This window comes from Equus quagga, chromosome 8, assembly GCF_021613505.1.
Source record: "Equus quagga isolate Etosha38 chromosome 8, UCLA_HA_Equagga_1.0, whole genome shotgun sequence".
NCBI classification, from domain to species: domain Eukaryota; kingdom Metazoa; phylum Chordata; class Mammalia; order Perissodactyla; family Equidae; genus Equus; species Equus quagga.
Genome location: NC_060274.1, coordinates 31,418,617 through 31,446,055, shown reverse-complemented (window position 1 = coordinate 31,446,055; position 27,439 = coordinate 31,418,617). Strand labels below are relative to the sequence as shown.

Below are 27,439 nucleotides of genomic sequence, written 5' to 3'. Positions count from 1 at the left end.
TTTTAGTCTATTACCATTTTTTCCGAATCAGTATCAGCAGTTAATCTTTTAATTAGATTGAATTGGCGCTTAGATTTCTGTTGTAGATGGCCTTGCCAGTCCTCTCCTAAAAGGACAAGTATATTATCTGCTCGGTAACTGGGTGTTGCTGTTCACTTGTGCTGTACTGCGAAGGAGGAGGGGAAAATTAAGGTGTAAAATGGAAGTCTTTTTCTAAAGGAGTTAGGAAGTAGATTTAAAATATATCTTTAATTAAAGACAGTCAAGAAATTATAATAAAGGTTAAGAAATTTTTAATCTATAAATTGGGCTTCTGGTTTAATATTTCATTCTTAAATGACAAAAATGATTCACTGAGCCATATTTTTCAGGGCTGGTGAAATAGAAGTAGCCAAGGGTTGCATGTCTGGTTCATTACAGCCTGTAACTTTATTACCCGGGCTTCTCAAATTCTCTAGTATATTGAATCCAGTTGTTAGCATCTGTAGTTTATATTTTAATCTCCTGTATTTGCAATCTGCCCGTAGAGCCGTGCCAGCTCTACCTTAAGAAAGAAAACACCCCTCACTTAGAGGCGATGGTACTTCCTGCTTTCATAAACAGTCATGTGCATAGTTTAGCAAGGCCTGGTGCCTCTGGAGCTTTCCCCTTTATAGCACCATTGAATCCCAGTCCTGACAGAAGTGCTGCGAATCTTGTGGCCTCGTTTTGAACAAAAGGGATTAGAGAAGAAAAATCTCTTGATATAAGGCTTGAAAGCAAGGGCAGGCAATCTCGGTTGTGAATATTTTCTGATTTTTCCAGAAATCAAGCAGAAGATTGAGCTGCTGATGTCAGTTAACTCTGAGAAGTCGTCCTCTTCAGAAAGGTACAGCTCCATCTCTTGCATGAACAATTAATGGTGTAGCATTGCTAAGAAACAAACCAGGACATATTTGTTTCCTTGTCAAGTTTGCTGTATAACGTATTGTACTGCATGCCGGTCATTGTGCTGTATTGAAGGTGTATATTTGGGCAAACTGTTCTGCTTTTGCAAAGGGTAATTGATTTTTTAAAAAATAGTGAAGCTTAATCAGCTGCAGCATGCACACCATAACACAGCAGACTGCTGGTTCATGTGTGACAGCTGTTGAAGGCTTTAAAAAATAATTTACTTAGCTAAAAAGCAAACAAAAATCTTGCTTTCTTTACAGAAATACTAATATTAGATTTTCTTGCTGCATTTTGAGGTTTTTGCTACAAGAAATTACCAACGTTATTTGTAAGGTCTAGGTTAAAAATACTTGGCTTTTGGTTCTAATACATATTTTTCTTATGTGGAAAGGGAGTGCCATTTGTAAATAGCTTAAGAATTGCAAACCCACAGATTAGTCACATTCTGAAAGAGATGATGCCTCTTCAAGTCTGTGCTAGGAAATGGAACAGTCACTGCATGCAGTAATGGTTCATGCCTGCAGGTAAGGACAAAATGACTCAGAAGTATTTTTAAAGCAATTATTTTATCTGTCAATCAAATGATTATACCTGTAAGGAGATATTTCCTTAAAATGGCTATTTTACTTAATAAGTGGAATTAAGGTATTTTTATCTCAAGTCATAAATAAGGCTGTAGTTGCCTATTTTGATATGTAAATATTGAGTTCACTTGTGTTTACCAAAATTGTATATACTACATAATGTTTTAAATTGAGGTTTGGGGCATACAGTTGATGCTTACCTTTCTCTTGGTTATCTAATAGTTTATACTTAATGCTGATATTTTGTGTTTAAGATGTGTTGATTTATCTTTTCCATGGTTAGTTTTCAGGGTTATCTTTTTTCTTCATAGATTTAATATTTAGGAAAATATTATGGAGAAATAATTTTGGAGTTAAGGAATGATACAGGAAAAACATGGGAAAAAAATATGAGGTGAAGAACCTGGTGTGGTGAAATGGATTTAATTGAAGTCCACCGGTGTGTGGAGGACGCGATCTGACGGCAGAATGGTGACATTAAATCCATCGATTAGTATAATTAGGGGAAAGGCTCCTGGCTGTAATTTAGGGCATTACAAATAAGGAAGATGTTACTGCTTTCGTTAGGGATTGAAAACAGAACAATTTATTCACATTCGTGTTTATTTCTCTGTAGCTTCTAACTTCTGGTTTGTGGCTAGCCATCCGATTTTAAACAGTCTGTTTGCTGAGATGAAAAACAATCTTCCTCCTTGTGAATGTTCTGCCGGTAAAATGGTGGTAATGGGAAGGGGAGAGGGTGGCAGTGGAAACAGGGAACGGTCCGGTGCCGACTGTAACGTTAGAGTTTTGTTACTAGGAAGAGCATTCTTAATGGGATGACAGCGATAATTGTGTGAGCTTTTTTGAATAGCATGTATTCTCTATTGATAAATTGAGGGTTGAACAGAATGGATGAATTTATTGAGAAACAAGAATGGGTGAGGTTTTTCTGCTTAAATGTACAATCTTGTAAGGAAAGATTCTAAAATATTTCAGTGATTACATTTAGTAATGCTACTACTGCTACTGCTAATTATTATTATTTTGCCTGAGCTCCTGTTGTTAAATTTGATGGAAAGGAAGGATGCATGTGCTCGTGATTTTGAAGTTTAGAAATCAGCCACAATGCTTATGACAACTTCACACACGGGTTTCCCAGAGCCTGCTTGCTTTGTTATTCTTTCGGGGGTGCTTAGATGTATGGCAGTTGTGATATGTTGACTTAATGGGTCATAAATGCAGCTTATGGGTCAGCCAACACTTTGCAAACATAGAAGTTGTTTCATTAATTAAAATATATTAAAAATAGAAGTTATACTTTTTTCTCCTCTTTTTTAAAGGCATACAGTGATGAATAGTCAAATCATTTGTCTTTTCAATATGTTTGGGAGAACTTGAAAAACAGGAATCTGAAGTTAAAAAAAAATTCATGGCCTAGTAACACTACATCCTGCCCAGAAATTTAATAGCCTATAGTGTCATGTAGTGTTACTGTCATATTCTTCAATTCCTTGTTCACCTGTCACTTAAATTTTAAAAGCCTTTGCCTGTTTTTTAATTCAAGTTAGTTGTTTGAGGCATGGCTCGAGTCTTAAAGATATTTGGAATTTGCCTATGGTCAGAATTCCCCTGTGTTTATTGGTGGAAAGGATGAAGAAACCCTGTCTTCTTTCTTTAAAGAGGGGAGAAGCTACTTGTTTGTAAGAAACCAGAAGTTATCATTTGCCATAATTAATTTTGTTCACTGTCTGCAGTATAGAATGATCTTTTGCTATTTCAAGACACGAGTGGAGAAGCTGCTCTTCTGAGAATAAGATATGGTAGCTAAACAGTGAGGTGATGTCCCTAATCATTGTTCCATCTCGTATTTTTAACTGTCTTAATGGGAATTGCTAGTCTAGTGACAGCTAGTATTAGTTGAATTAATTTTTGTTCAGACAACTTTATATAATGGGAAAAACGAAACCAAAAATTAACTTATTTTTGTAGGCTCCTAAGGATCCTTCATTGAAAAATACACACATGATTTGAAGTCATATTATAATGGAATTTTGAAGGTTGTTTTGGGGCCTAAATTAGAAAATGTATTTTCTTAACAGGTCTCAATACCACCTTGAAATGTAAGGTATTTTTTACCTTTAACAGCAGAATGCCATCTTATGGGGGAGGCGTGGAACACTTCAGTTCAGAATGGCTGACTCATGTGACAAAAACCAACGGGCTGACAGAAAGTTACAGTTAATTTTTTGGTTTTATGTTTTGGGAGAGAGGGAAAAATGTCAACTTGCTTAATTTTTAAATTAAAGGCAGAGAACATTATTGAATGAATAAAAAAATTAACGATGCCTGATTTGTATGTTATTATTGCCTTTTAAGAGGAAGACATGTCCCTTGCAAGAGAGTGCCCTTCTGCAGATTTTAGGAGTAAATCCTACTACAGGTGTTTTCTTTTCAGTTGAATGCCTGTGGAATGGATGAATGTGTTCCTCTTCAACGTGGTAGGGACAGGGCCAGGCACAGTTTACTTCCTCATCTACCCCCTTTAATGCAAAAAATAAATAAATAAATCAGTGATTGTTTATTTGATGCAAGAACTGGGTTTCCAGGTTTTGGTTTTTTTCTTGCCATTTCCTAGCTAGAACACCCTGAGATTTGGAAATTTATAAGGTAGAGTGGGTGGGGAAGAGGAGTAATAATATCAATAATAGCTGGAAAAAGGCAGTAATTTATTAAACGTTCCGATGCCAGTTCTGAGTGAGGAGAGTCTGTGTGTGCACAGACACCAGGAGTGGCTGTGGGCGGACTCCTCGACAGGCCGGCCCAGGAAGATCCCGAGTGAGCAGAGCCACTTGGCTCTACTGGAATGTTTGTCAGACCATGTTGCTCCTTCTTCAGTGAACTCGTGAACAGAATTGGACAGTTCTTGATCAGTAAGGAGGAGCTGGGCCCAGAGTGCTCAGAGTTGTGGTTCCCAGTCTGTCCGGGCTGACTCCAGGGAGGGCTGAGGAGTTTGCAAGGTGAGGGCCTGAGCATCTGCATTCATGCTAAGCGTTGCCCACATCTGCTGCTTGCTGTTAAATGTAAATGGGTGTTGTAATGAATAAGACTGCAGTCAGTGAAAGTTTACTAAATAGCACTACCTATTAGGTTTGCAGTTTTCTCAGGGAACACATACTAAAAGGATCACTTCCTGTTGTGTATGTGTGTGTTTGACATGTTTTGGTGTTAAAAAGGAGTCCTGATGCTGGAATAGCTAAGAAGCACTAGCCTAGGTCATTCGCATCCCACATAGTTAGCACATACTTGAATTCACACATTGCAAGCTACCTTTTGCAGAAGAAAGAGAAGGAGAAAGTATCATAAAAACATTTATGTTGTGGCCTATGTGCCACCAATGCTGTGTCAGCAGGACTGGTGAGAAGTGGTAGAGATTGTGTGTCCTTCTGTCTGAGGGCATTTGAAACACATGAAGAACCTGTACTATTTTTGTGTGTATTTTAATTCCTTTTCTTATTTTGGAACCTCTTAAATGAAGAGGAAAAAGGGCATATGATAATGATGCATGGTTGCAGAAAGCAAAAGGAGAAGCCTGGAAGAATAAGGAGAATGGAAGGGAGAAAATAAAAAAATAAGGGTGGGCCCAGGTGAAGAGAGAAGGCGGTAAAGGATATTCGGTGGGAAGGGATCCAGGACCAGGGTGTGTTTGATTTTCTCTTTGGTTGAGTATATTTTTGCCCGTGTCTCTGTGGTGAGCTAGGAGTAGTCATGGGAAGAGAGCCACATGTTATAAAGGGTTCTCTCAGTGTACCCCCTCCTCCCCCTCCCCTTCCAGCTCAGAGGGCAGGGCAGACAGTTACTGGTACCTGGTTTTCCCTTTTCCACCCGTCAGTCTGCCGCCCTCGGGCCTGTCTCTGTAATTGCCGGATGGATAGGTGTGCTTGAGATGTCTTTTCCCTGAGTGGCGAGATGCCATGACAGTGGCTGATTGTGTTGTGATCCCCTCTGCTCAATCCTTCTGCTTTCTTTTGTTTTTACTTAATTTTTAGTAATATTTTTATTGAAGATCTATATGGGAAAGTACATAGATCATAGATTACTATGAAATCCAGTTTGTAGAGTTCTTTTCTTTTATAGTTTATGTTTTGTGTGTTGTATCTAAGAAATCCTTGCCAAGCCCAGAGTCACTAAGATTTTCTGCTAGGTTTGCTTATGGGAGTTTTTGGCTCATTCAAATATTTAAGACTGGGATTCATTTGGGTTTTAGTGTTAAGGTGTAAAGATTGAGATTATTTCCACGTGTGACTGTTGGTTCTTGCATCTGATTTTGAACATTGTCTGTGAATAGAAACCCTCCTCCCTTGGTCTGTCTTCTCCCAACCTTTCCCGCGTGCGACGCACCCATGTTTCCGTGTGCAGTTGTAGTTGATTCGGTCTCATTGTTGTACGGTCATCACTTTATGAATACACCTCACTTGACTTCTCCGTTCTGCTATTGATGAGCGTGTGGGATGTGGGCAGTTGGTGGCTGTTAGGAATCGTGCTGCCGTCAGCATTTGTCTACGTGTCTTGGTGAATGAACCTGTGCACGTGTTTCTGCTGTGTATTCTGATGCAACTGCTGGGCTGTGGTGGAGGTTGCCAATTTTCCGAAGTGAATGTGCCAGTCTGCACTCCCACCAGCTGTGCTCCAGGTCCTTGCCAGCTTGGTTCTGTATATTCTCTCTCCCGTCCTTCCCTTCCCATTTCTTTCCTTTCCCTCCTCCTCTCTCTCTCAGCGTGCTGGTGGGTGTGCCGTGTGATCCAGGGTTTGAACCTGTTGGAGGAGCATTAGAAGCGGATAGGGGCCTCTCAGTACGGACTTTCAGGAAGGAGAGCAGAATTAGAAGTTTAGACCAAACGGGAACCATAGGTTGTTGTCCTCGCAGGCACTGCTCTCTGCTGACGGATTCTCAGCTGGCTAGGTCCTGGAAGCCACAGTCACAGTTTAGACTTGGTTTCAGCAGCAACAGCATTCCCCCGGTCAAACCTTAGCAGAGGCCCGTCCTGTAAAACTTGTAGAGAGAAGCCCTGGCTGGACCCGGGGGTCGCCAGGGCCTCAGTTCTCCGTGCTCCTGAGCCGTCTGCCCCTGAGAGCCCTCCAGGGCTCCAGTGCCCTCTCCTTCAAAACCCTGGAGCTGGGTAGGCCACCTGAGGTCTGAGCAGGAAATCAGGACATTTCTGATATGTTCCAAGTGTGAAATTTTATATTGTTCATAGACTCTAAAATTTTTATACCGTATAAATAAAAGTGTAGTGTTATCTTTTAATTTGTTTAAAACAAAAAGCCTGGACAGTTAATTTTCTGAGCTTCCTGCCTGTTGGTCATCGTTTATTTGGTCTGGATGCAGTTAACTGCTAAGTTATTTTGTTTGCTATTAGTTTAAGCTCTGATTCTGTCTGCTGACTCCTCTTCATGGGGCCGCCACGTTCCAGCAGAGCAAACATTTCAGAACACGGGTCTGCTCAGGTCGGCCACTGCGCTTGAAGACCCAACCTCGTCTTCCGTTGTTGGCATGAGGGTCAGCCCTGTATCTGGGCCAGTGAGCACCCACGCTCTCCAGCCCGGTCTCAGGCTCCTTTCACTTCGTCACGCTCCTCCCGCCTCGCTGTTCTGCTGCTCCCGTCCCTGCCATCCTGAGGACGCCCTGCCTGGGTCAAATTACGCCTGTTATAGCCCGCACAGAACCATGTACCTCTCCTTTGTAGCATTTGTCACAGCTGCTGTTTGACGGTGGAGAGTATCAGTGACATTTGTTCTACTTACTGGTTAACTTACTGTTACCCCAACTTAAGAGCTTAAACAGGCGTGCTTTCATCGCAACACATTTTTAGTCCGTAGCATCATTTGCAACTTGCACATGGTGAACTTTGTGGGAAACTTCTTTAGTATAGGGAGCCATCTATTTCCATGGTGTTGGCCCAGATTAATAAATTATAGCCATATAAAGTCATACATCATCACTTATATATAGTCAATCATAGCCAGAAGCTAATTTAACTCTTATAAAGTGTCAAGGTTACAAATCTTAGGTTTTCCCATCATCATAAAAGTGCACAGTTTATTATTACATATGTCTTTTATTTTACATATATTTGTTTTAATGTAAAATGGAAATGAAAGTAAATCTGAACAACTTTCCATCTCTGCCAAACCAGGAACATCAAATCCTAGCCATTTATTTCTCAAATGTTGATATTTTATGTCACTTTGGTGCTTTTTGTCGTAGTTGCACTCCATCTTCTTCTTTTTACTGAATATTATGCTTTTTAAATTTTTAACTGTGGTCAAATACACATAAAAATTTGTAATGCTTTTTAAATGTTAGTTTTTTTAAAAAGAAATCTTTGTAGCCCTACCAGAACTGGAGAACCGGTATCATTTGCCTTTAAAAACAATGATTATTAAACTCCATCTAGATTCTGTTGTCTGATAAAGGCTTCAGGCCTGAGCCATATGCTCCCTCTGTTTACCAGGGAAATTAAATTGGCCAGTGTCGTAAAGCGGCTTAAATATGTTTAGCACCAGAGTGAGACTTGCTCTGTGCTGTCCTCAGATAGATTGAAAGAAGTTTGGGAAGGAGTAACTTGCTCAGTATGGGACTCACTGTAATTCCGTCCAAGTCCCCAGTGTCACCTAAGGCCATTTTGTTGTGTATGAGCAGTGGCACTTCCTCTTCTCTTTGGGAACCCCCCTCCCACCCAATGGTAGATCAGGGAAGTTTTGAACAAATGTGAGCAGCTATTACAAGAATAACAATGGCAACAATAAAAAATAACTCTATTTTTAACAATCATGTTGCAGATTCCCTTTGTAGCAGAATTCTTTCTGTACCAGTGGCTGGAAGAAATGAGGACGGATTTTAGTATAGGTTACGTCTGTTATCCATCCATCATTTGTCCATCCGTCTCACATTTATCAGCAGCTGCGATCCCCTAGCCACATGGTGATTTGGAAATCAGGGTGCTACAAAGGCAGCATAGGATCTTTACAGAAGCAGCTGTGGTGGGTGGCTGACCCCGACCTGAGTTGGTCAGTTTCTTAGGCATGCAGTGCTGAGCACTATGTCGTGGGCCACTCTGCGCTGGGAGGCCCTTGGCACTCTTTGAAAGAATTACAAAAAATAACCAATAACTGCATTTTTGGGGACCTTACATTAAGACTAGAGTGGCAGTGATGGGATTACAAACACAATTGCCTACCAAAGGCCACTGTAAATGAGTGATGAGGGCCAGGTGGGCACTCTAGGAAACCGGAGGGCACAACCCTATCAGAAGAGGCGGCCGCTGACCGGCGCTTGCTGCCGTGTTGAAATGCAGGCCAGGGTTTGCCAGCTCTTGTGAGAAGTTGAAAATTTGGTTTTTATGTCAGATCTTTCTTATTTTAAATGATGGCACAAATTAAAAAACAAAACAGAAACTTGTACCAGCCTTAGAAAAATGTATCTTCCGTCTAAATTCAGCTCCTGGTAAGTGTTTTTCTTCCGTGCGGTAGCACTTTGATTCACAATTTGTGACCGCAGACCTGTGCAGGCTTCTTGTAGAGGGTTTTCAAATCCTCTGAGTACTAGGCGTTATCTGTAGGTTGAAGGCACACAAGTCAAACTGTTGTCATGCAAAGGGGTGTATGTCTGGGTTTTTCTGATGTTTTAAATATGCAGAAACCCTGGTGGTCACTGCTCTAACTGCCACGTACGGGGATTCAAAATTCAGTAAGATGTCACCTATTTGGAGTGGGAAGGGCCCCTGAAAGATGTGCATTTCTCACACTGCAAAGTTGTTACGTTCAATCAGTTATTCTACAAATATTTATTAAGTACCCGCTATGGTGGAACGTAAACCTTAATAAATAGTCTGAAAATTACAGAGGGAGAACAGTGTTCTCGCGCTCAATGCCATCTTGTCCTTTTTCTCCTTTCCGTTTTCCTTATTTCTTTCCCCTCTTCACCCACACCTCTCCCCACGAAAAAGATTTTGAGGCTAGTTAGAATATCTACAATTCAATGGAAAGAGGGTGAGAGAAAATGCAGGTCAGGTGGAGGGTGGTTACTATGGAGGATGGTCGGAGGCACACCCAGGCGGGTGGCGTTTGCTGTGCACCTACTAGCGGTGACCGACAAATTTGGCTTGAAGTTTCCTGACACCCAAATAAAGAAGAAGAGTAACATTGCTCTTACTATCGATAAGGAGAAAGTATACTAGTTTCCTCAGGAGAATCAAACCTTTCCTCTGACGTAATTATGATGGTGATTATTTATCCTAACCTTTTTCACATATCTCAGAAGATTTATTCATTTTAGAAAATTCAGATAAAAAGAACACCAGAAGCACTATACTTTTATCATTAAAGGTCCGTCACCATTATTAATTTTTTGTTTTTTAGTGGAAGTAGACTATAAAAATCAGGCAGACATACTTTAACAATGACAGCATCACCAACAAGAAAACCCATTCTGGTAAATTATTTTGGAATTGAATTTTTACACTTAACATATGCAGTTTTTCTTGTGTTATTAAATAATCTTCTGTAGTATTGTTTTCTTATGGTACCATTTTTAAAGGCTGCATGGGACTGAGTCCATGCTATGGACGGATGGACCATGATTTTCTGTATTGAGTCTTGGTCTTAGAAATGGAATCACTTGCAAAGCCGACTTATAAGGTTCTTGATAAGGAATGTTAAATTGCTTCCAGAAAGCTAAGCTACCCTCTCACTGGCAGTATATAAAGGACCTTTTTGTCTACTCCCTCATTTGGGATTCTCAGACTAGTCTCTTCCTGAGTGTTGTATAGATGACGTTGAACAATATGCTAGACAGTGTTGACTTAACATCCCTCAGCTCCTTAGCTCTTCTCTCTAATCGAGTCAGATGCTACTGTGGTGCCTTCAGTGTTTCGTCGGGTGAAGTCAGTACAATCGACTTTAACACAATGAAAGACACAGTAGCTTGTGTGTTCAGTTGTGCATTTATGAAACGCCTAAGGTGTACTTAGTGTTTGTGCTAATGAACACTAATTTTGTAAGGGATTTCAAGAAGTTATATGATCTAAGCTTCTCACTCCAGGCAAATGACGAAACATTCAACACAGATGGTTCGTTTTCCTTTTTTAATTTTTCAAAGATGTGTAGGAATTAAGATTCTCCAACCTTCCTTGTTAAACCAGGGTCTGGTGGATGTTCAATAAATATTCACTGACTTTATTGCAAATTTTAATCACCTTTTTAGTCAAGATCTTCCTTTTGCAAAATGTGTTTTTCTTGCTGGAGTTTGAACCTGTTTGGGGCCAGCGGGGTGTGCTTTGTACGGCTGGGGCCTGCGCTCTACCCTCCAGATCCTCAGGTGAGCATTGCAGGCGGAGGCCACAGCGTGCAAGGAATCAGGGTGAAACGAGACACCGTGGTACCATCTGGGAGCTCTAAATAGTGCCGTAAGGCTGGGGGAGAGTGGAGGAAAGGATGGGGAATGAGGGGAGAGTGATGCTGTGTGCCAGTGGCAGACTCTTCTGTGCCGTGCTAAGGTTTTTGGATTTTATGCTGAAGTTTGCCAAGAGCCGTTGAAAGGTTTCAGCGAGGGAGGTGTTCCGCCATGTTTTGAATGTGCACAGGCTCCTGTGGGCATACAGTAAGGTCTTCTGAGAAAGTCTAAAGCAATCACCCTTTTTTCCTTTAGAATGAAGGTTGCAAGATACGCTGTGGAATCAGTGGCAAAATGTTATTCATTTGCTCTGGAAATGCGTGCAAAAATTATGGCAGTGTTTACCATTTGAATGGCAGAGGGAGGAGGAATTCCTGACGTTGGGAGTATTAAACATTGAAATGGATTGCCAAGAGAGGCTCTGAAGCATATTTTTCTCCAAGGCTTTAAAAAGAGGCTGGTCCCTTATTTGTTTGGATGGGTAGAGATGCTCCTTTCTTTATTTCCTTTTTTTTTTTTTTCTGGGTGAGGAAGATTCGCCTGAGCTAACATCTGTTGCCAATCTTCCTCTTTGTATGTGAGCCCCCATGACAGCGTGGCTGCTGACAGACAAGTGGTGTAGGTCTGCGCCCCAGAACCAAGCCCAGGCCGCAGCAGCAGAAGGCACCAAACTCACCACCGGGCCGCTGGGCCAGCTGAGATGCCCCTTTCTAAAGGTGGTTGGCCTGCTGAACCTTGTGTGTTTTTCTGTGTTGTATATGGTTAATTATATAGGATTCCTCAGTTATAGTTAATAATTTGAAATATCTGTCTCCAAATTTTCTATCGACAGTTTGTGACAGATGTCTTCTTGGTGGAGATATATAAAGAATTGCTTCTGTAAATTGTTGAAAACACTGTAGGCCAGTGCTGCACAGTAGCCTTTGTGCACTGATGGAAAGCTCTGTAGCGCAGGCATGGCTCGTGGAACATTTGAAATACGGCTACCTGATCGAAGAACTAAATTTTAAAATGTAATTTTCATTTAAAAACCACTGAACTTTATTTTCAGGTGAGAATGCCAATGAAATGTAATTTTAACCTTTCTTTTTTCATTTAGAAAAGAGTATTGGTTTCTTCATTGTTCTTTCTCTTTCTGAAGCTCCACCCTATTCCATTTCCTGATTATTTTGCTTTTTCTATCCTGACGGTACCATACTGTATAGGTAAAACAGTTCATTTTCTTTATTTTAACTCAAATTGATAATTCAAAGGAAATTGCATTTGCTAGCTATTTGTCCTTTGATAAAGTTATTTTGAGTTGTTTTCTTAGGAAATTCTTAATCTCCCTTCCTCTTTTTTTTTTTTTTTTTAAAGATTGGCACCTGAGCTAACAATTGTTGCCAGTCTTCTCTTTTTTTTTTTTCTTCTGCTGTTTCTCCCCAAACCCCTCCCAGTACATAGTTGTGTATTTTAGTTGTGGGTCCTTCTAGTTGTGGTCCCCTCCTCTTTTAAGGGAGAAAAATATCGCTCAGTTATCTGCTATCACACCACTTACCTGAATTTTAAGTCCTCTTTTTGACAATGCACTAACTTATAAATGAAATTTAGTTTCCTAAATGTTTGGTTTTAAAGGGAAAGATAAAATGATACAGATGAATATCCAAGTCTGTGTTATGTCTGATAAAAGAGATGAAAATAAGTAGATGAATTAGAGTTTATGGTATTCATGCACACGCACACGCGTGTGCACACACAGGTTATTCTTGGTTTGTTGTTCTTGCCGTTCAATTTTAGCCAGAGCTTAAAAAAAGGTCCAAAATTCTGACTTGAAAATTAGTTCTTGTCCCCTTCATCAGCCTTCTTTTTCTTGACAGAGTTTACTAATGATGATTATAGTGCTTTTTGTACCCAGAGTGGAAAGGGCCGTCCTGTTCTTGGGGCCAGGAAAACCCTTGGCCTGCAGGAGGAGCCTGTCCGGCGGAGGCTGAGGAAGGCAGTCAGTCGTGCTCACTGTTGCTGCATCCGTTTACTGAAAAGGGAGGCTGATGGGATGAAACATAGAACTGTCCAAGAAAAGGTTTTTTTGTTGTTCAGCTCAATCTTTTTCATTTTCTTAAGAGATGAAAGAATTGCCTTCTTTCTTACTGGATATTTATCAGTTATAATTTGACGGTCTGTGTTTGAATAAAGAAAGACTTCTCTACAGAAACCCTTGGCTGCCATGACATAATAGACCCCTTGGTGTGTTCTCTGTGATTTTCTCCTCCGTTGAGGACTGTCAGTTTTTTCTGGGCTTTTGTGGTTGAAGCAAGAGAGTGTGTACTGATGGATTTATTGTTACGGTGGTATCTTGGTATCCTTCCCTTTCAATGTAAACGCGTTTATTTCAGAGTAAACTGAGACATTGTGTTTGGGTGTCGTGAGGTGTGCGGTGTCCAGCTCACCCTCCCTTGCCGTTGCTCCAGCGCCGTGCACCTGCATAGCTCGTGCTGCTGCTGCTGCCGCTGCCCCGAGGTCAGTCGTTCCTACTGGCAGCTGAGGCCTGCCTGGCAGGTCCCCTGGCTGCTGAAGAAAAATACATTTATTAGCCCCTGCTTCTCTCAGAGTTGCTATAAAATATTTAATGGCTAGTGACAAAAATGGAACTGATTATCATAGTAGTAAAACTTACCTGCTGTTCACCCACCTGAGTGTTTAATGGAATCACAGGTTTTATGGAGAACATTAAAGGCCTTCTGATTCTTGGGACTAGATGTTACGATGGATGTGTTTCGTAGAAATACTTTTAGATAAATGTAAATCAAGCATTTTCCAAGAAATTTCTTAAAATGTAATGTTTTAAAAGTGAGTCTGCTGAAGTTAACCTTTTCCTGAAGATGAGGCTCTGTCTAGGTACCTGATGTGATGTGGTACTTTTTGTAGTCTTGAAGTTAGATTCCCCTTAGGGTTCAGTGGCGTCAGCCCTGCAGGTGTGTACGGTACACCTGTGTGTCTCCAGATGTGGAATTACGCGGTGCCTGACGCCGTATCCTGGGAGGTCCAGCGCGGCCCGCCTCTCCTCCGGGAACGAACATGAGCATTTCTTTTCTTGCGTTGTTTGCATTGAAGGGCCTGTGGTGCAAAAGAATGTATTTTAAAGACTAGAAGGACATTTAGCTCAAGGATATGGTCCTGCTTTAAGAGGCACACGGGCAACAAGAGCCCATATGAAGAAACTGAAGAGGTACACGTCGTGTCTCTTGTCACTCCATGTCATGCACTCATTGAAAAGAATGTCGGGAGGAATCACCACATTATCAAAATTATTTTCCTTGAGATAGTGGAAGGTAAAAGAGCATTTATGAATGATGGAACTCAGTTATCATGATTCATTTTTATTGACTGATCATAAGCATTTAACTCGTTCTTTTGACCAGGCGTATACAGAAGAACGGAGTGATAAAAATGTCACGGCAGGAAGGGAACCTGGAGGCGCAGCCTGTGCTCCACCCTTGTTTTGTACGTGAGGAAAACCGATGCCCTGGATGGTGACGTGATTCGTCTAAGGTTCCAGAGAGGAGTCTTGTAAACCAATAACTTTCAGTATTTAAAGTGAAGAAATTGAGAGTTTTGGAACATTGCACAAGGAAATTGGTTTGGCCAGTTTCCTTTCTCCTCTTTAAGAAAACCAAGAATGGTTATTTTAAATGATACCATAACTGTTCTTTATCTCTGCCCCAGCCCGAGCATGGGAGAAATGACTTAAATGCCTTGCACTTTACAGTGCATTCTCCTGCTCACTATTAGTTTAATTCTATAAAAAATCCTTGTAGAAGTATAGTGTAGATGGTTCCAGTTCCACTTTATGGGTAAGAAAACCAGTATGTTTATGATTTAACAAAGTCACTTACCAGTTAGTGGTCGAGGTGCTCCCCAAGCCACCGTTTGCAGCTCTGACCCCTGAGCCTCAGAGCACGTTGCCTGAGTAACGAGGCGTCCTGAGTCAGGGCGCGTGCGGTTAATAAGAGCGTGTGCCCTTCACGACTTTCTCAGGTCCCATCAGTGCGTAAGTATCAAGAAGGCAGAGAGATTAGAAGGCCAGCCTTGCCCATAAATAAGAGCAAACAAACTGGCGTATGTGGGCAAATTCATGCTTTTGCCATCTTCTACCCTTTTCTTGCCCATCCTGGTCTGACATATGGGTTTTAACCCCGGATGTTTTCTATCTGAAGAGAATTATGCAATCCCTTAGGCAGAGGCGCAGTGTTTAAATGTAAATGTGACTCTGACCCTCTGCGATCACGGACTGGCTTCCTTCAGGTACTAGCAGCCTTTTCAGGAGATGGTGAGAAATGTCGTCAGTGCAATCGATGCAGATACCAAGAATGAAACTTCTCCATTTTAGTTGCTGTTTAATGTATTTTGTTAGGCACTGTTAAGTTGTCGTATTTTGTTCAGTTAATAGTTAAAAACTTTGAACAATAAAAGGAGAAGCCAGTGGAAAGTTTAGCTTTTTTTTTTTTCCCTATGTGTGGCACTTAGATGATTCTTAGAGCTGTGTGAGCGTTATTGGCACCTTGATGATCAGTGACGTACTTAAGAAGGGTCATCATCATTTACTATGTCTCTTCGTCCTCTTCTGCATCTTTCTTTGATGTCCGACGTTCCCTGAGTCTGGACCGATTTTCAGGCACTCTTTCAGTTGGTCCTCATAGCAATATAATCTCTGTTTTACTGATGGATTGGAGATAACTTACCCAAAGTCACAGAGCTTATCAGTTTAAAAAGTGCCTCCTTGGGGAAAACAGGATTGAAAGAAAAACACAACCCACCAACTGGCAAAAAATATTTGCAAGTCATATATTCGACAAAGGGTTAATCTCCATACTATATAAAGAACTCACACAGCTCAACAATGAAAAAATCAAACAACCCGATCAAAAAATGGGCAGGGGATATGAATAGATATTTCTCCAAAGAAGATAGACAGATGGCCAATAGGCACAAGAAAAGATGCTCATCATCCCTGATCATCAGGGAAATGCAAATCAAAACCACACTATCATCTTACACCCATTAGAATGGCTAAAATAACTAAGACAAAAAATAACAAATGTTGGAGAGATTGTATAGAAAAAGGAACCCTCATACACTGCTGGTGGGAATGCAAAGCGGTGCAGCCACTATGGAAAACACTATGGAGATTTCTCAAAAAATTAAAAATAGAAATACCATATGACCCAGCCACCCCACTCCTGGGTATCTATCCAAAGAACTTGAAATCAGCAATTCAAAGAGACTCATGCACCTCTGTGTTCATTGCAGCATTATTCACAATAGCCAAGGCGTGGAAGCAACCCAAGTGCCCGTTGACTGATGACTGGATAAAGAAGATGTGGTGTATATATATATATATATATATATATATATATAATGGAATACTACTCAGCCATAAAAAGGGTAAAATGGTCCACTCACAACAACATGGATGGACCTTGAGGGTATTATGTTAAGCAAAATAAGCCAGACAGAGAAAGATGATCTCTGTATGACTCCACTCATAGGTGGAAGATAAACAAACATGTAGACAAAGAGAACAGATTAGTGGTTACCACAGGAACGGGGGTGGGGTAGGGGGTGGACACAAAGGGTGAAGTGGTGCACCTACAATATGACTGACAAACAATAATGTACAACTGAAATTTCACAAGGTTGTAACTATCATAATCTTAATAAAAAATAAAATAGGAAAAACAAGTGCCTCCTTGGGGCCAGCCCAGTGGCATAGTGGTTAAGTTTGGTGCGCTCTGCTTCGTTGGCCTGGGTTTGCGGGTTTGGATCCCAGGTGTGGACCTACACTGCTTGTAAAGCCATGGTGTGGCAGTGTCCCACATACAAAATAGAGGAAGATTGCCACAGATGTTCGCTCAGTGACAATCTTTTGCAAGCAAAAGGAGGAAGATTGGCAACAGATGTTAGCTCAGGGCCAGTCTTCCTCACCAAAAAAAGAAAAGAAAAGAAAAGTGCCTGTTTTTACAACGGAATGCATTTGCTCTTCATCTGTGGAGAAAAATGGCTAACGGCAGGAAGGAGGACTTCAGTGATACTAAAGGAAAGAACGGCCTGTGACACCCAGCCTTCTGCTGTGACTAGCAGCCCGTGGAGGCATAGGTTTGATTCCCTGTTCCCGGGGTACCACAAGTAGCGGAGCCCTCCATTTTTCTCTGCAAAATGTTGAATTTGAATGCCCAGTGGGGAGGCGCAGGCCCACCCCAGGAGGACCAAGACCATGTTTACCCTGTGTGTTTTAGTGCCGTGTGGTCACCTACCCGATTCGTGAGGTGTTTGAGCCACGAGCTCACGTGAAAAGGGAGAAGCTCCCTTTGTCTGGAGACGTCGCTCATGAGCAGGTTTCGGTCTCGTGCAGTCCCCTTTCCTGACAGTTCTCGGCAGGTGAAAGATTGCTGTCCCTAACCAGCCGCCTCTCGAAATTGGTGAAGTTTATAGTTGTCTTCAGTGTTGAGTGTCTGGCTCTGAAATACATAGATGTGCTTGCTAGGAAAGGTGTCTCTCTCTGCCCGGTGAAGAAGTTGGGATGGATGCTTAAGAACTAAAAGTGGTCCATCTCGGTTTCTTTGTTGGTCTCTCCCTCGTCCCAACGCTGGCCCTCCCTCAGGCTCCCTGAGCCAGCTCTGTTGCTCTTCTCGCCTGCGTGCTCTCTGAAGATGGTTGCATTTGTTGCGGTGCTGCTGAGGACCATCTGTGTGTGATGACCCCAGGTTGACACCTCCAGCTCTCCATTCTGAGCTACGGACATTGTATCTGCTGCCCCCTTCACATTGCTACCTGAATGTCTGTTGAAACCTCAACGTTTGCCAGCCCTGAACCAAGCTCACTGTCTCGTTTACCCCTCCTGCTTGTGCTGACAGGTTATATGGCCGGTCTGGGTTTCACTTCTCTGTCTTGTCAAATGTAGTTGTAGGGGGAGGGAGAGAGAATAAACAAGCTTTTTGGTTTATGGCTGCCTTTAGGGGTTCTGGGTCAATGACAGAAATCATGCTGTGTATGACCTGCCTCTGAGGGTGTAAATGAGCTTCCTACGGATCTTTGAAAGAAAGGAGAAGGCGACAGGAAACTTTGTGAGGTCTGTACCGGGATCGCGGACGTTCCGTCGTCTCAGCCCAGCAGACAGGATGCTTGCCTGTGTGTATCTGTTCCCTTCAAGCGTTTCTTTGCAGCGGCTGCTGGAGCCACCGTCTCTCTGACGGACTTCTTGCTCATGTTACTTCTCGACCGCCAGGCTCTGCAATGGTGGGGCCCCCTGTGGCTGGGAACAGCCCTTCTGTCTTCTGTCGCTCTGCTCCTTTTACCTTAAATAAGTGCAAGTTCATGCCTTTCCCTGGACCCAGAAGCCTCGGCATCGCCTTCTCTCCTCGTCTTTCCTCTCAGTCCTCTTCTGCTTGGCCGCTGACTCACTTGCTTCCTTTGCAGAAGTCCTGCCCAAGTCCGGCTGCTCCGCTCCCGCCCTGCTGCGCTGCTGTGGCTGGGCCCGTCCCGCCCGGACCTGCGCTGCTCGCTCTCCCCTGCGTGCCGCCAGCCTCCCCTCCACCTGGGCCCACCTCCGGGGTGGGATCCCTGGAGACTCCTTCTTGGATGGAGCTTGAGAAGCTCTTTCGCAGTCTGCTGCTCCTGCCGTCCTCTGTCTTTTCACTCTCTCATCCTCCCCACAGCCTCTTCCCTGGGCGTGGACCCTGCTGTCCGGACGCGCCTGCCCCCAGAGCTGCCCCTGTGGGGATGCCCTCCCACGCCTGTGCCGGGAGCCAGCCGTCGCCCCCTGCACCGGGAGAGGCGGCGGGCGTTCTGTCCTCGTGTTCCTGCTCCTAGCACGTCTTCTGGCCCATAGAGGACACACAGATGTTTATCTGAATAAAATTTTTTTATTTTTTTCCCAGGTGGTGTGGAAATTTTCTCTAAGAAAAAATTATTTTTGTCTTTTGTATTAGACAATATTGGAAAGCATCTTCTTGTTTTACTCTCTTCTGAAAAGCTCTAAATGTTCTTTCTGTAGCTGTTTGACCCTGTCTGCCTGTGCTCAGAAACCGTAAGGGACCCTCTGCTTTCAGTGGGGTCTCCAGCAGTTTCTTTCTGCTGATACTCTTTCCTTCTAGAAGCTCCTCCCTGATGTGTGAACTGCCTATGAGCCGTGAGCTTGGAGGCACACCCAGTTAATGAATGGCAGAATCGAGACGTGCCTCGGCTCCCTGTTAGTCCAGGGCTCTTTCCCCTGCATCTGGCTGATGCCAGCGGCCAGGATACTAGGCAGAGCCCCCTGGATTGGGCTGAGAATATTTTGTTTATGCCGGTTCTCATATTTAAATTTAGGTGATCTGCTTAACAGCTGGTATTTATTAATGTGCTATAATTTAGAGATGCTCTTTATAACTTAAATTGAAAATTTTGCAACTTTCCTCAAATTTAGAGTTTATTGAAATTTTCAGTTTTGTTCACAGCCCTAAATGTACCATTTATTGTTTAAGGTTGTTTTGCAAGTGCCTTTAGGATTTTAATGTTAATCTTGCCACCTGTGCTCCCATATCCGGTTGCTCAACTCCAAAATGACTCATCTAGACTTGGAGAATTAAGATTAGGCTGTAGAGAGGTCCAGGCCTTTGAAGCCTTGGCCGCACCTTCTACCAGACTAAGTAGAGTCCTGAAGTAGAATTACACGTTTGAAATGCGACATCCTTGGCAAGCTTTGAGCCTTCGTAGCTTTCTGTTCCTAGGTTCAGTTTATAGCTGTCGTCAAGCCAAAGGTTTCTCTTAAGGCTTGGAGAGTCTGCTGGCCCTAAGACTCGTTGGTGAGCCCGGGTGGCTGTTCATTTGGCTGCTGCAGACCAGCCTAGGCTCTCTCTTGAGTGGATTAGAGCTGAAAATAGATGATTCATTTTGGGTTGGCAAAGCACAAGCTTGGGATTGTTTTTTGTTACTTGTTTCAGATTGCACTTTGTGTGTGTGCCTCTGAGTAGATCTTTGTGTCTACGATAGACCCTAATAATGGCTACTTTGCTTTACTTGCTATGTGGTTTTATCTACAACTCGTCCTCCCCCTGTAAGGTTCCAGCCCCTCCTCACAAGCAGGCAGAGAAGAGGGGGATGTACGTCAGATAACTTAGAGCTCAGAGATGGAGGGGTCGTCTGAGACCGTGATGTTCATTTCATAGGTGAAGTAGCAGACCCAGAAATGTTGCCCGTCATCAACCAGATGATAATGGCACAAGATGGACGTGACAGTGTGCAGTATTTAATTTTTTATTAAAAAATAAATCAAACTTGATTTGGTCCCCGGGTTTGGAGTCAGGTTACCATTGCGCAGGGTATGGCTTACTGTTGACAGTGGCCCTGGTGACATTTGCTTGGGGGAAGCTTTCCTTGTGGTGTCTTTCAGCTTTTGCAGTGCTCTGTGTGAGAGAGGTGGTAGAAAGAGTGACTGACGATAATGGAAATCCTTGAGTCGTCTGGTCGTTTTGCTGGGCGAGATGCTGCTGGGGCGTGTGAAGGAGGAAGCGGAGAGTTGCAGTGGTAACAAAAGATCACCTCTGACTTGGTCGTCATCCTGCACGGAAGCCCTGTTTCCTGTAAAGGACGGGATCATCTTGTGATGAAAGATGTACAGAATTTTGGAACTGAAAGCAGCGTGGTATTTTGGAAAGAGTAAATGGGCTTTGGATCCGTGGACCAGAAGCTAAATCCTGGAAAGCTACCTAACTTCTGTCTTAGTTTTCCTCATCTTTAAAATAAAGATGGCCATGCCCACCTCACGTGGAGGGAAGGAGATAGTGTACATAAAATGGATGCTCGAGAGTTGGTGGGTGGTCTTGTTTATGAGGGGACCTTGGGGCAGAGAAATAACCACATCCTCTGGAGTCAGGCCAGATCTTCGAAGGAGCTCGTCACTGAATTGCTTGTTTTACCTCGGGCCAGTGGGTGACCGTCCCTGGGCCCCAGTTTCTATATCTGTATAGAGCAGATATAGTAGCGTGTACCAGCTGGGTAATCGTGGAATTTAACTGAGACAAGGTACATAAAGGATCCAGGACAAGATAACCGTTCAGTAGACGGTCTCGGAGCTGATAGATGCTGCGGAGAAGGAATGTCTAAATTTAGCCCCACGTCCTGTTCTGTACCTCAATTTGTCACCATCTAATTTTGGTATCAGAATTAGAGTTCTTCAGAAGCAAAATTACAAGAAAGAAGTTTATATCCCTTCCTTACCATATAATCTCTTTTGAAAAAGTTAATTTATTTTGTATTCTGACACCATTTCCGTGCTTTCACGTAGAGTTCTTGCGTCTCGTTGCCTTTACACCCTTCCCTCCAATTTGGCAAAATGGTTCTTGAATATTCTTTAAGGCAAACACACAGAATGATGGTAAAGCACTGCAGGCTGTGAACTGGAATAGTGCTGCCAAAGGGTACTTTAATTAAGTATCTTCAACGCTTAGGTAAATATTCGGTAAATAAACATATCTGGTAAAAAAATAGTAAATAAACATTTTGGTAAATACCAGGTAAATACTTTCATTGTGGTGATTAAAGGCCTACAATGAATCAAGAGCATATTTGAAGTACAACGTATGTGAAAAAATGTATTTTAAAAATTGCCGTTTTAAAGCACTATTCTTTCTCATCACCCAGAAATCTTTCCATTTTTAGAGACAAGTGCGGTTCAAAGGTCAGCTGTTAGTTCACCCTGTACTTTCTGAAACTATGGTCTATTTTAGGCTTTTAAAGTTAAAAAATTTTTTTCCTTCTTGCTTCCCTTCCTCTCTCCCTCCGTCCCTGCCTGTTTGTAGTTTCCGCCCAGGATTTACGTGTAGAGCGCTTTATGAACCCCATGTAACGTAGGGCCGCACTGATCTTTGTACGTCGTCTGTGTTCTTAGACCTCAGCTTAAAGAAATGTTTTAAAGTATGTTCATACCCTACTGCTTCCGGATAAAATGTGAGTATTTCACTATCGCTCCAAAAAAGGATAAAAATAAGCTTACAGAAAGTTTACTTTTGACCTTTTGGGCTGTGCCCCATGTACTTAATCTAGAGATTGATTTTATCGCACTGTCGTGGAGTGGGGACGGGCGATGGGCGGGTTCCTGCTCCCCCTTGAGAGAAGAGGCAGGGGGTGGGCTAGCCTGTAGGGAGGACCACCGCTGACGAGGGCGGAAAGCCAAGAGTGAAGGCGCGACAAAGCGACATCCTAGTTTAAGGGGGAGAGAAAATTAAGCTCAGGGGCTCTGGCTTGCTTGTGTTTGTCAGCCACGTATCATTGCTTTAATCTGTTCGTGCTCTGATTTTCCATACCTCTGGTTTTTCCCTTGTTGCTTTGTACCGTCCGGTACTCTTCCTGCACCCGGTCTGTCGAACTAGATGTTATGAATTCTGCCTTTATTTTTCACTGTCATCCCGTCACATCCGGTCAGTTCTCACTCAGGAGTATGTTTGAAACAACATATTTTGATGTTCGGCTATTTTCCCCCTTCAGACTTCTTACGGGCTCTGACCCACTTACAGGGGGGAAAAACCCAAAAAGATGTATTATTTTGGGTGTGAAGAACTGGATGTACTGCTTCACTGGTGCCTTATAATTCAGGGAAAAAGTCCTTTGTTCTCGATATGTTTTTTGTAGAGTGACTTCCTGTACAAAGACAAATTGTATCAATTTTTTTTCTGACTAAGAAGGAAGGAGTGATGTCTATATTTTGTACTTTTCGATGCTAATTATATTGTAGCTTTTTGTTTAAGAAGTTTTCCTTAAAATTTTGGATTGGTTAGGACTTAGAAATGTTTATCTTCTTGTTCCTCTTTTTGCTACTGATGAAGATAAATCATGCTAGGTAAGAAGGATTTATAATTCATAGCCTCTTCTGATCAGTGGGACTGTTTCCAAAGTAGGGAATCCTGGCAGTAGGCTGAACTGTGCAGGGGTGTCGGGCATTTCTACGCTTGGTCTGCCAGGGATCGCCCCAACTGATGGACGTTTTCTTCACTTACTGAGAGGGGAGGGAGGGAAGGAAGCCCGTTTACACTGGGAAGCGTGGTGGGTGATGTTACGTGGTCACGTGGCTTAATGATTTAGTAGCTCTCCAGTGTGGCTCCTGCGTCCATGCTTTCTTCTCTGGGGTCACAATGTCTCTTTTGGCAAAAAGCTTGGAAAGACGTGCTCCAGAATGGTTGTGGTTATTTCTGTCTAGGTGGTGGAATTAGAAATGATGTTACTTTCTTCATTTTACTTCTACTTTCTAACTTTCTGCTAAAGGAAATGATTTTGTTATTAAAACAACTAAGCAAATTTTCAAAAGTTAATTTTAACAAAAATAAGATAGAGACTGTGTAATGGTGAAGCCTGTCAATGAGGCTTCTGCGTTCCAAGCAGTGCAGCCTGACTGTGGCTGTTTTTACTAGAAATGCAGTTATTGGAATGATTGAAGTAGGTGATGGGCACAGAAAAGCTGGGGGACAGCTGGAGAGGCAGCCGCCACCATCAGGCCTCTGCATCAGTCTTGGGACATCATGGCTCCTGGACACGCCCTGCCACTCCAGCTGGACCCCTCCCACCGTGGTGGTGCTGCTGTGGCCTTGAGCGACTCCTTCCAAGTGGGAGTGTTCCACAGGCAGTGGGGGCCTGGGCCTGGGCCTGGGCCTCCAGGGAGCAGGGACAGACCACATCTCCTGCTCCAGGCGTGGGTGGCAGCGCTTTATGGTGTCTCCTGTCTGAACTTCTCTTACATCTGTCCACGCCCAAGGGACGAGCATAATAATAATAAATAATAATAATGATAATAATAATAGTAGTAGTAGCAGCAGTAATAGCAGTGTCTTGAAAGGGAATCTGCCTTGGCTTCAGAATGATTGTTGATCGCCTCTGGTTGGAGTCCCAAGTAATGTTGCTGCTGTGTCCCCTGTGTGATTCAGCCCTTACTTAGAAGCTCTCGTCATTTGTCTGGGTGGCGGAGAACAGAATAGTTACTTTGATAGAGAGGTTGATTTAGATCCATGCCTTGCCTTTAACTCTGGGTTGTTTTGCCCATGAGTTGTGTCCAACGTAATAATGCTGTAAGCTATCTGAGTGCTTTAATTGTCAGAATGTGCCGCTGCAGTTATTGGCTGTTCATAAATATTTAAATGCTTTCCCCTAAATCAGTCCCAGACTTACATGTTTATAATGAACCTAAAACCAAGCAGCAGAAATAGAAATATCGTGTGTTAATTGCTCTGGACGTGCTTCCTTTGGTTCTTTACATTTGGCCTGTGGCTTTAATAGAGCACCCAAGTGTCTCCTGTCTGGCGGTAGACACCATCTGTGTGACAGCTCCTGGCTTATCAGAGTCTGGGGCTTCAAGTCCTTAATCGTGTATGATGGTTACAGCAAAAGCTCTGTGGCCTCTTTTACGTCTGTTTTGCATTTTTCTAGTCAGAAGTTGAATGTGAGATTTAAGAGGTATTTAGAGTTCCTTCTGAGATGAAGACTTCCTGGGCTCCAGAAGAATCGTCAGCTTAGACAATTCGCTCCTCTGAACTTTCAGTTGTTTTAGTCAGGAAGATCTGTTTGATGAACAAGAATATTCGCAAATTCTCCTCCTAAGAATTAGAACCTTTAATTGATCTGAGTAAACGCGTGTGTGCTTTTCAGAATGTGCCGAGTAGATTGCATAATTTAGCGGATCTTTTATTAGTAGACTTCCAGTTGGGCGTGGGAATATGTAGGATGTTATGACAAATAATATTTGTTAGGTTTTCTATTCTAATTTTTTCCTTTAAGTTTTAGAATTAAAAAACCATTTTGGCAGCCCACAGGATGGTATTTCAGAAAGTCACACACCTTTTCAAAGCAAATTTGATCAAAAACATAAAGTTTGTGGTTTTTTGAGAGTTGTTTCTGTTTGGTGCTGAAATGTCTTGGGTTTCTGGTAGTTTCTCAGAAAGCTGGTGGTGCCTGGTGTTCTGGCGGCTCTCCGGGCCCAGGGCCTGTCTTGGCACCAACCTGAACGCGTGGTATCACCTACTGTAATTTAAGGAGAATCCTCAAACCAGCGTCCGTCTCTGCAGAGATGTTATGTCAGATTCTGCGTCTTCTGCATCTGGGAAACAGAGTTCCCAAACTGCTTTCTGATTCTCCCTCTGCATTTGTGGAGGTGGTTCATTTGGCTCTTTTCAGCTATTTATTTATAGCTTCTTAATAAAAATCTTGAAGCGATTCATCTTAATTGCTTAAATTTGGTATTTCACACCTGGTGCCCATAAAGTCTTTTCTTGGCTCCTGTTGCTGATCTGTTATGGTGCATTGGCTTGCCCTCATCTCCTTTCCCTCTCTCTGGCAAGCAAACTATGCATCATTATTGTAAGCAGTATTATATTAGGGGAAGATGTTTGGTTTATGTGTCAAAAATTTTGGCTTTTTTAATCTTGGACCTGTAGTTTATTAGCTGCGTGTTCTGGCCCTGTTTTCTCTCTTACAGCTCCCTGTATCAGGAGAAATCACATTGTTTTTCAGTGAATCAGCCACCTGTAAATTAACATACCTTTATTTTATGTACCACTAAGAAAGAAAATTCACTGCCTGTTAAACTAAGATAGAACCTTGATTGCAAAGTGCATCTTACTCTCAGAAATGATAAATGTGAAGAATCTACATCTCAGATCAATGGAATATGTTTATGTGAAAGCTCCACTCTCCATATTCTGTCAGAGTGATGGTCTGGAAACCACCCGTCTCGTAATATCACTTCCTTGTTGAAGTTGCTCAGTGGCTCTCCGTGGCCTGAGGATAAGAGCGAAACCCCGAGCCCTGACGGACGAGGTGTAGTGCAGTCTGGATGCAGGTGCGGTGTCTGCTCCTGCAGCATCCACGCCTCCTGGGAACTGCGACTTCTCAGACTCTACCCCCTTCCTGCGGAATCAGGAACTTAGGGGGAGATCCCAGCAATCTGTGTTCTAACAAGCTCTTCAGGAGATGCTGCCGTATGCCTCAGTCGAGGAACCAGGGATGGAGGGCAAACCTGTTTTAAGTTGTTTGGTTCCGTCCTCTACTGTGCGTGAGGTTAATACAGAAGGACGGTGACTGCTAGACTGTGAGGGGCGCACCCTCGTCCCCCGCAGAAAGAGCAGAGTATCGCACAGCGCCTCTCGTGGTCCGGGAACTGTTTCAGTGCCTTCACTTTGGATCGCAGAGAATTCTTTGTGCTGACATATTACACGTTGAAATGATTTCAGTCAGTGCTTGGTTTCAGCTACTTTGAAGGTTCGCTAGTGGAAGTCGTGAAGAAGGCAGAGGCATTTTAACACTGATTTTCTAATTATTCCTCACAGTTACAACTGTTGACTGCCTTTCTAAGGCCTTTTATTTTATTTTTTTTATTTTTCATTTTTTTGAGGAAGGTTTGCCCTGAGCTAACATCTGCCGCCAATCCTCTTTTTGCTGAGGAAGACTGGCCCTGAGCTAACATCTGTGCCCATCTTCCTCTACTTTATATGCGGGATGCTGCCACAGCATGGCTTGACGAGTGGTGTGTAGGTCCGCACCCGGCATCCAAACCGGCGAACCCTGGGCCACCAAAGCAGAATGTGCGAACTTAGCCGTTGTGCCACCAGGCTGGCCCCTCTAAGGCCGTTTAAAGAGCACATGAGAAAGCAAACAGTAAGCGATTGTGATGTGGAAATCGTGGGAGTGTGAGGGAGTGTGTAAAATCAGATGGAGAAGCCAGCTGGCCCGAGGGCCTGGTGTCTCTGACATGGGGAGCAGTCACAGCGGTGGTATCATGTATCCTTAAGTAAAGACAGCAGCAGCGACAGCGCATCTCAGACAACAGAGAAATGAGGGGGCTGTCTTTGGAATACTGACTGGAGACTGAAGAAGTGGCTTTGCCGGTGAGTCCAGTGATGACAAAGAGGCATGTGAAGCATTTGAGTAAATGTGCTTCCTGAGAGTGTGGAAAACAATCTTTGAAAATAATATTCTATAACATGTGAATTTAAATATATGCACTTAAGTTCAAAATTTAAATATTATAAGTAAGCATTTTACTGTTTCATTTCTATACCTAAAAATTCACCAAAAATTTGGGGGCAGCAGTTGCCAAAGAATTTTTGTAGTTTCCCAGAAACTCCATTATCCCCTCTGCCTGGAGCGGTCTGCCTCCCCCTCCTCGTGGGGCTCTTGTTTTCCTGGCACATAGGAAGCGTCAGTAAATGCTTGTTATTCAGTTTTGTCCTCAGCACATCTTAGGGACCCAGGATATATTTCTTAAATGAGGTAAAGGGATTTTCTCTCATTTAGATCCCTTTACTATGGATAGATCAAAAACTAATAGTAATCCATAGAGGAAATATTAGCATACGTTTCAAAATCTTATTTACTAACTAATATATTTGCATTGTTTCAAACAGTATTTGGTTCATTCTATCCCGTTAAAAAAAAACTACCTACAATCTCGCATTCCAATGGCGACTACTGGTATATATCTTTGCCGTCTTCT

General features: G+C 42.8%; 1 protein-coding gene across 4 annotated transcripts in view; it reads left to right on the top strand.

Annotated features, from left to right (window-relative positions):
• Positions 1–637: 637 nt before the first annotated feature.
• Positions 638–27,439, top strand: part of SRPK2 (SRSF protein kinase 2) — a 133,097-nt gene continuing 106,295 nt past the window's right edge. Inside the window, exons 1-2 of one of the 4 annotated variants that reach the window (XM_046669656.1) lie at positions 638–868; positions 1,367–1,457. In XM_046669656.1, the coding sequence (XP_046525612.1) occupies positions 1,417–1,457 (41 nt within the window). In that variant the 5' untranslated portion in view covers positions 638–868; positions 1,367–1,416. Of the gene's footprint in view, positions 869–1,324; positions 1,458–21,785; positions 21,913–27,439 lie in introns of those variants that run through there. The other 3 variants (XM_046669657.1, XM_046669658.1, XM_046669659.1) reach the window with 3 other exon arrangements.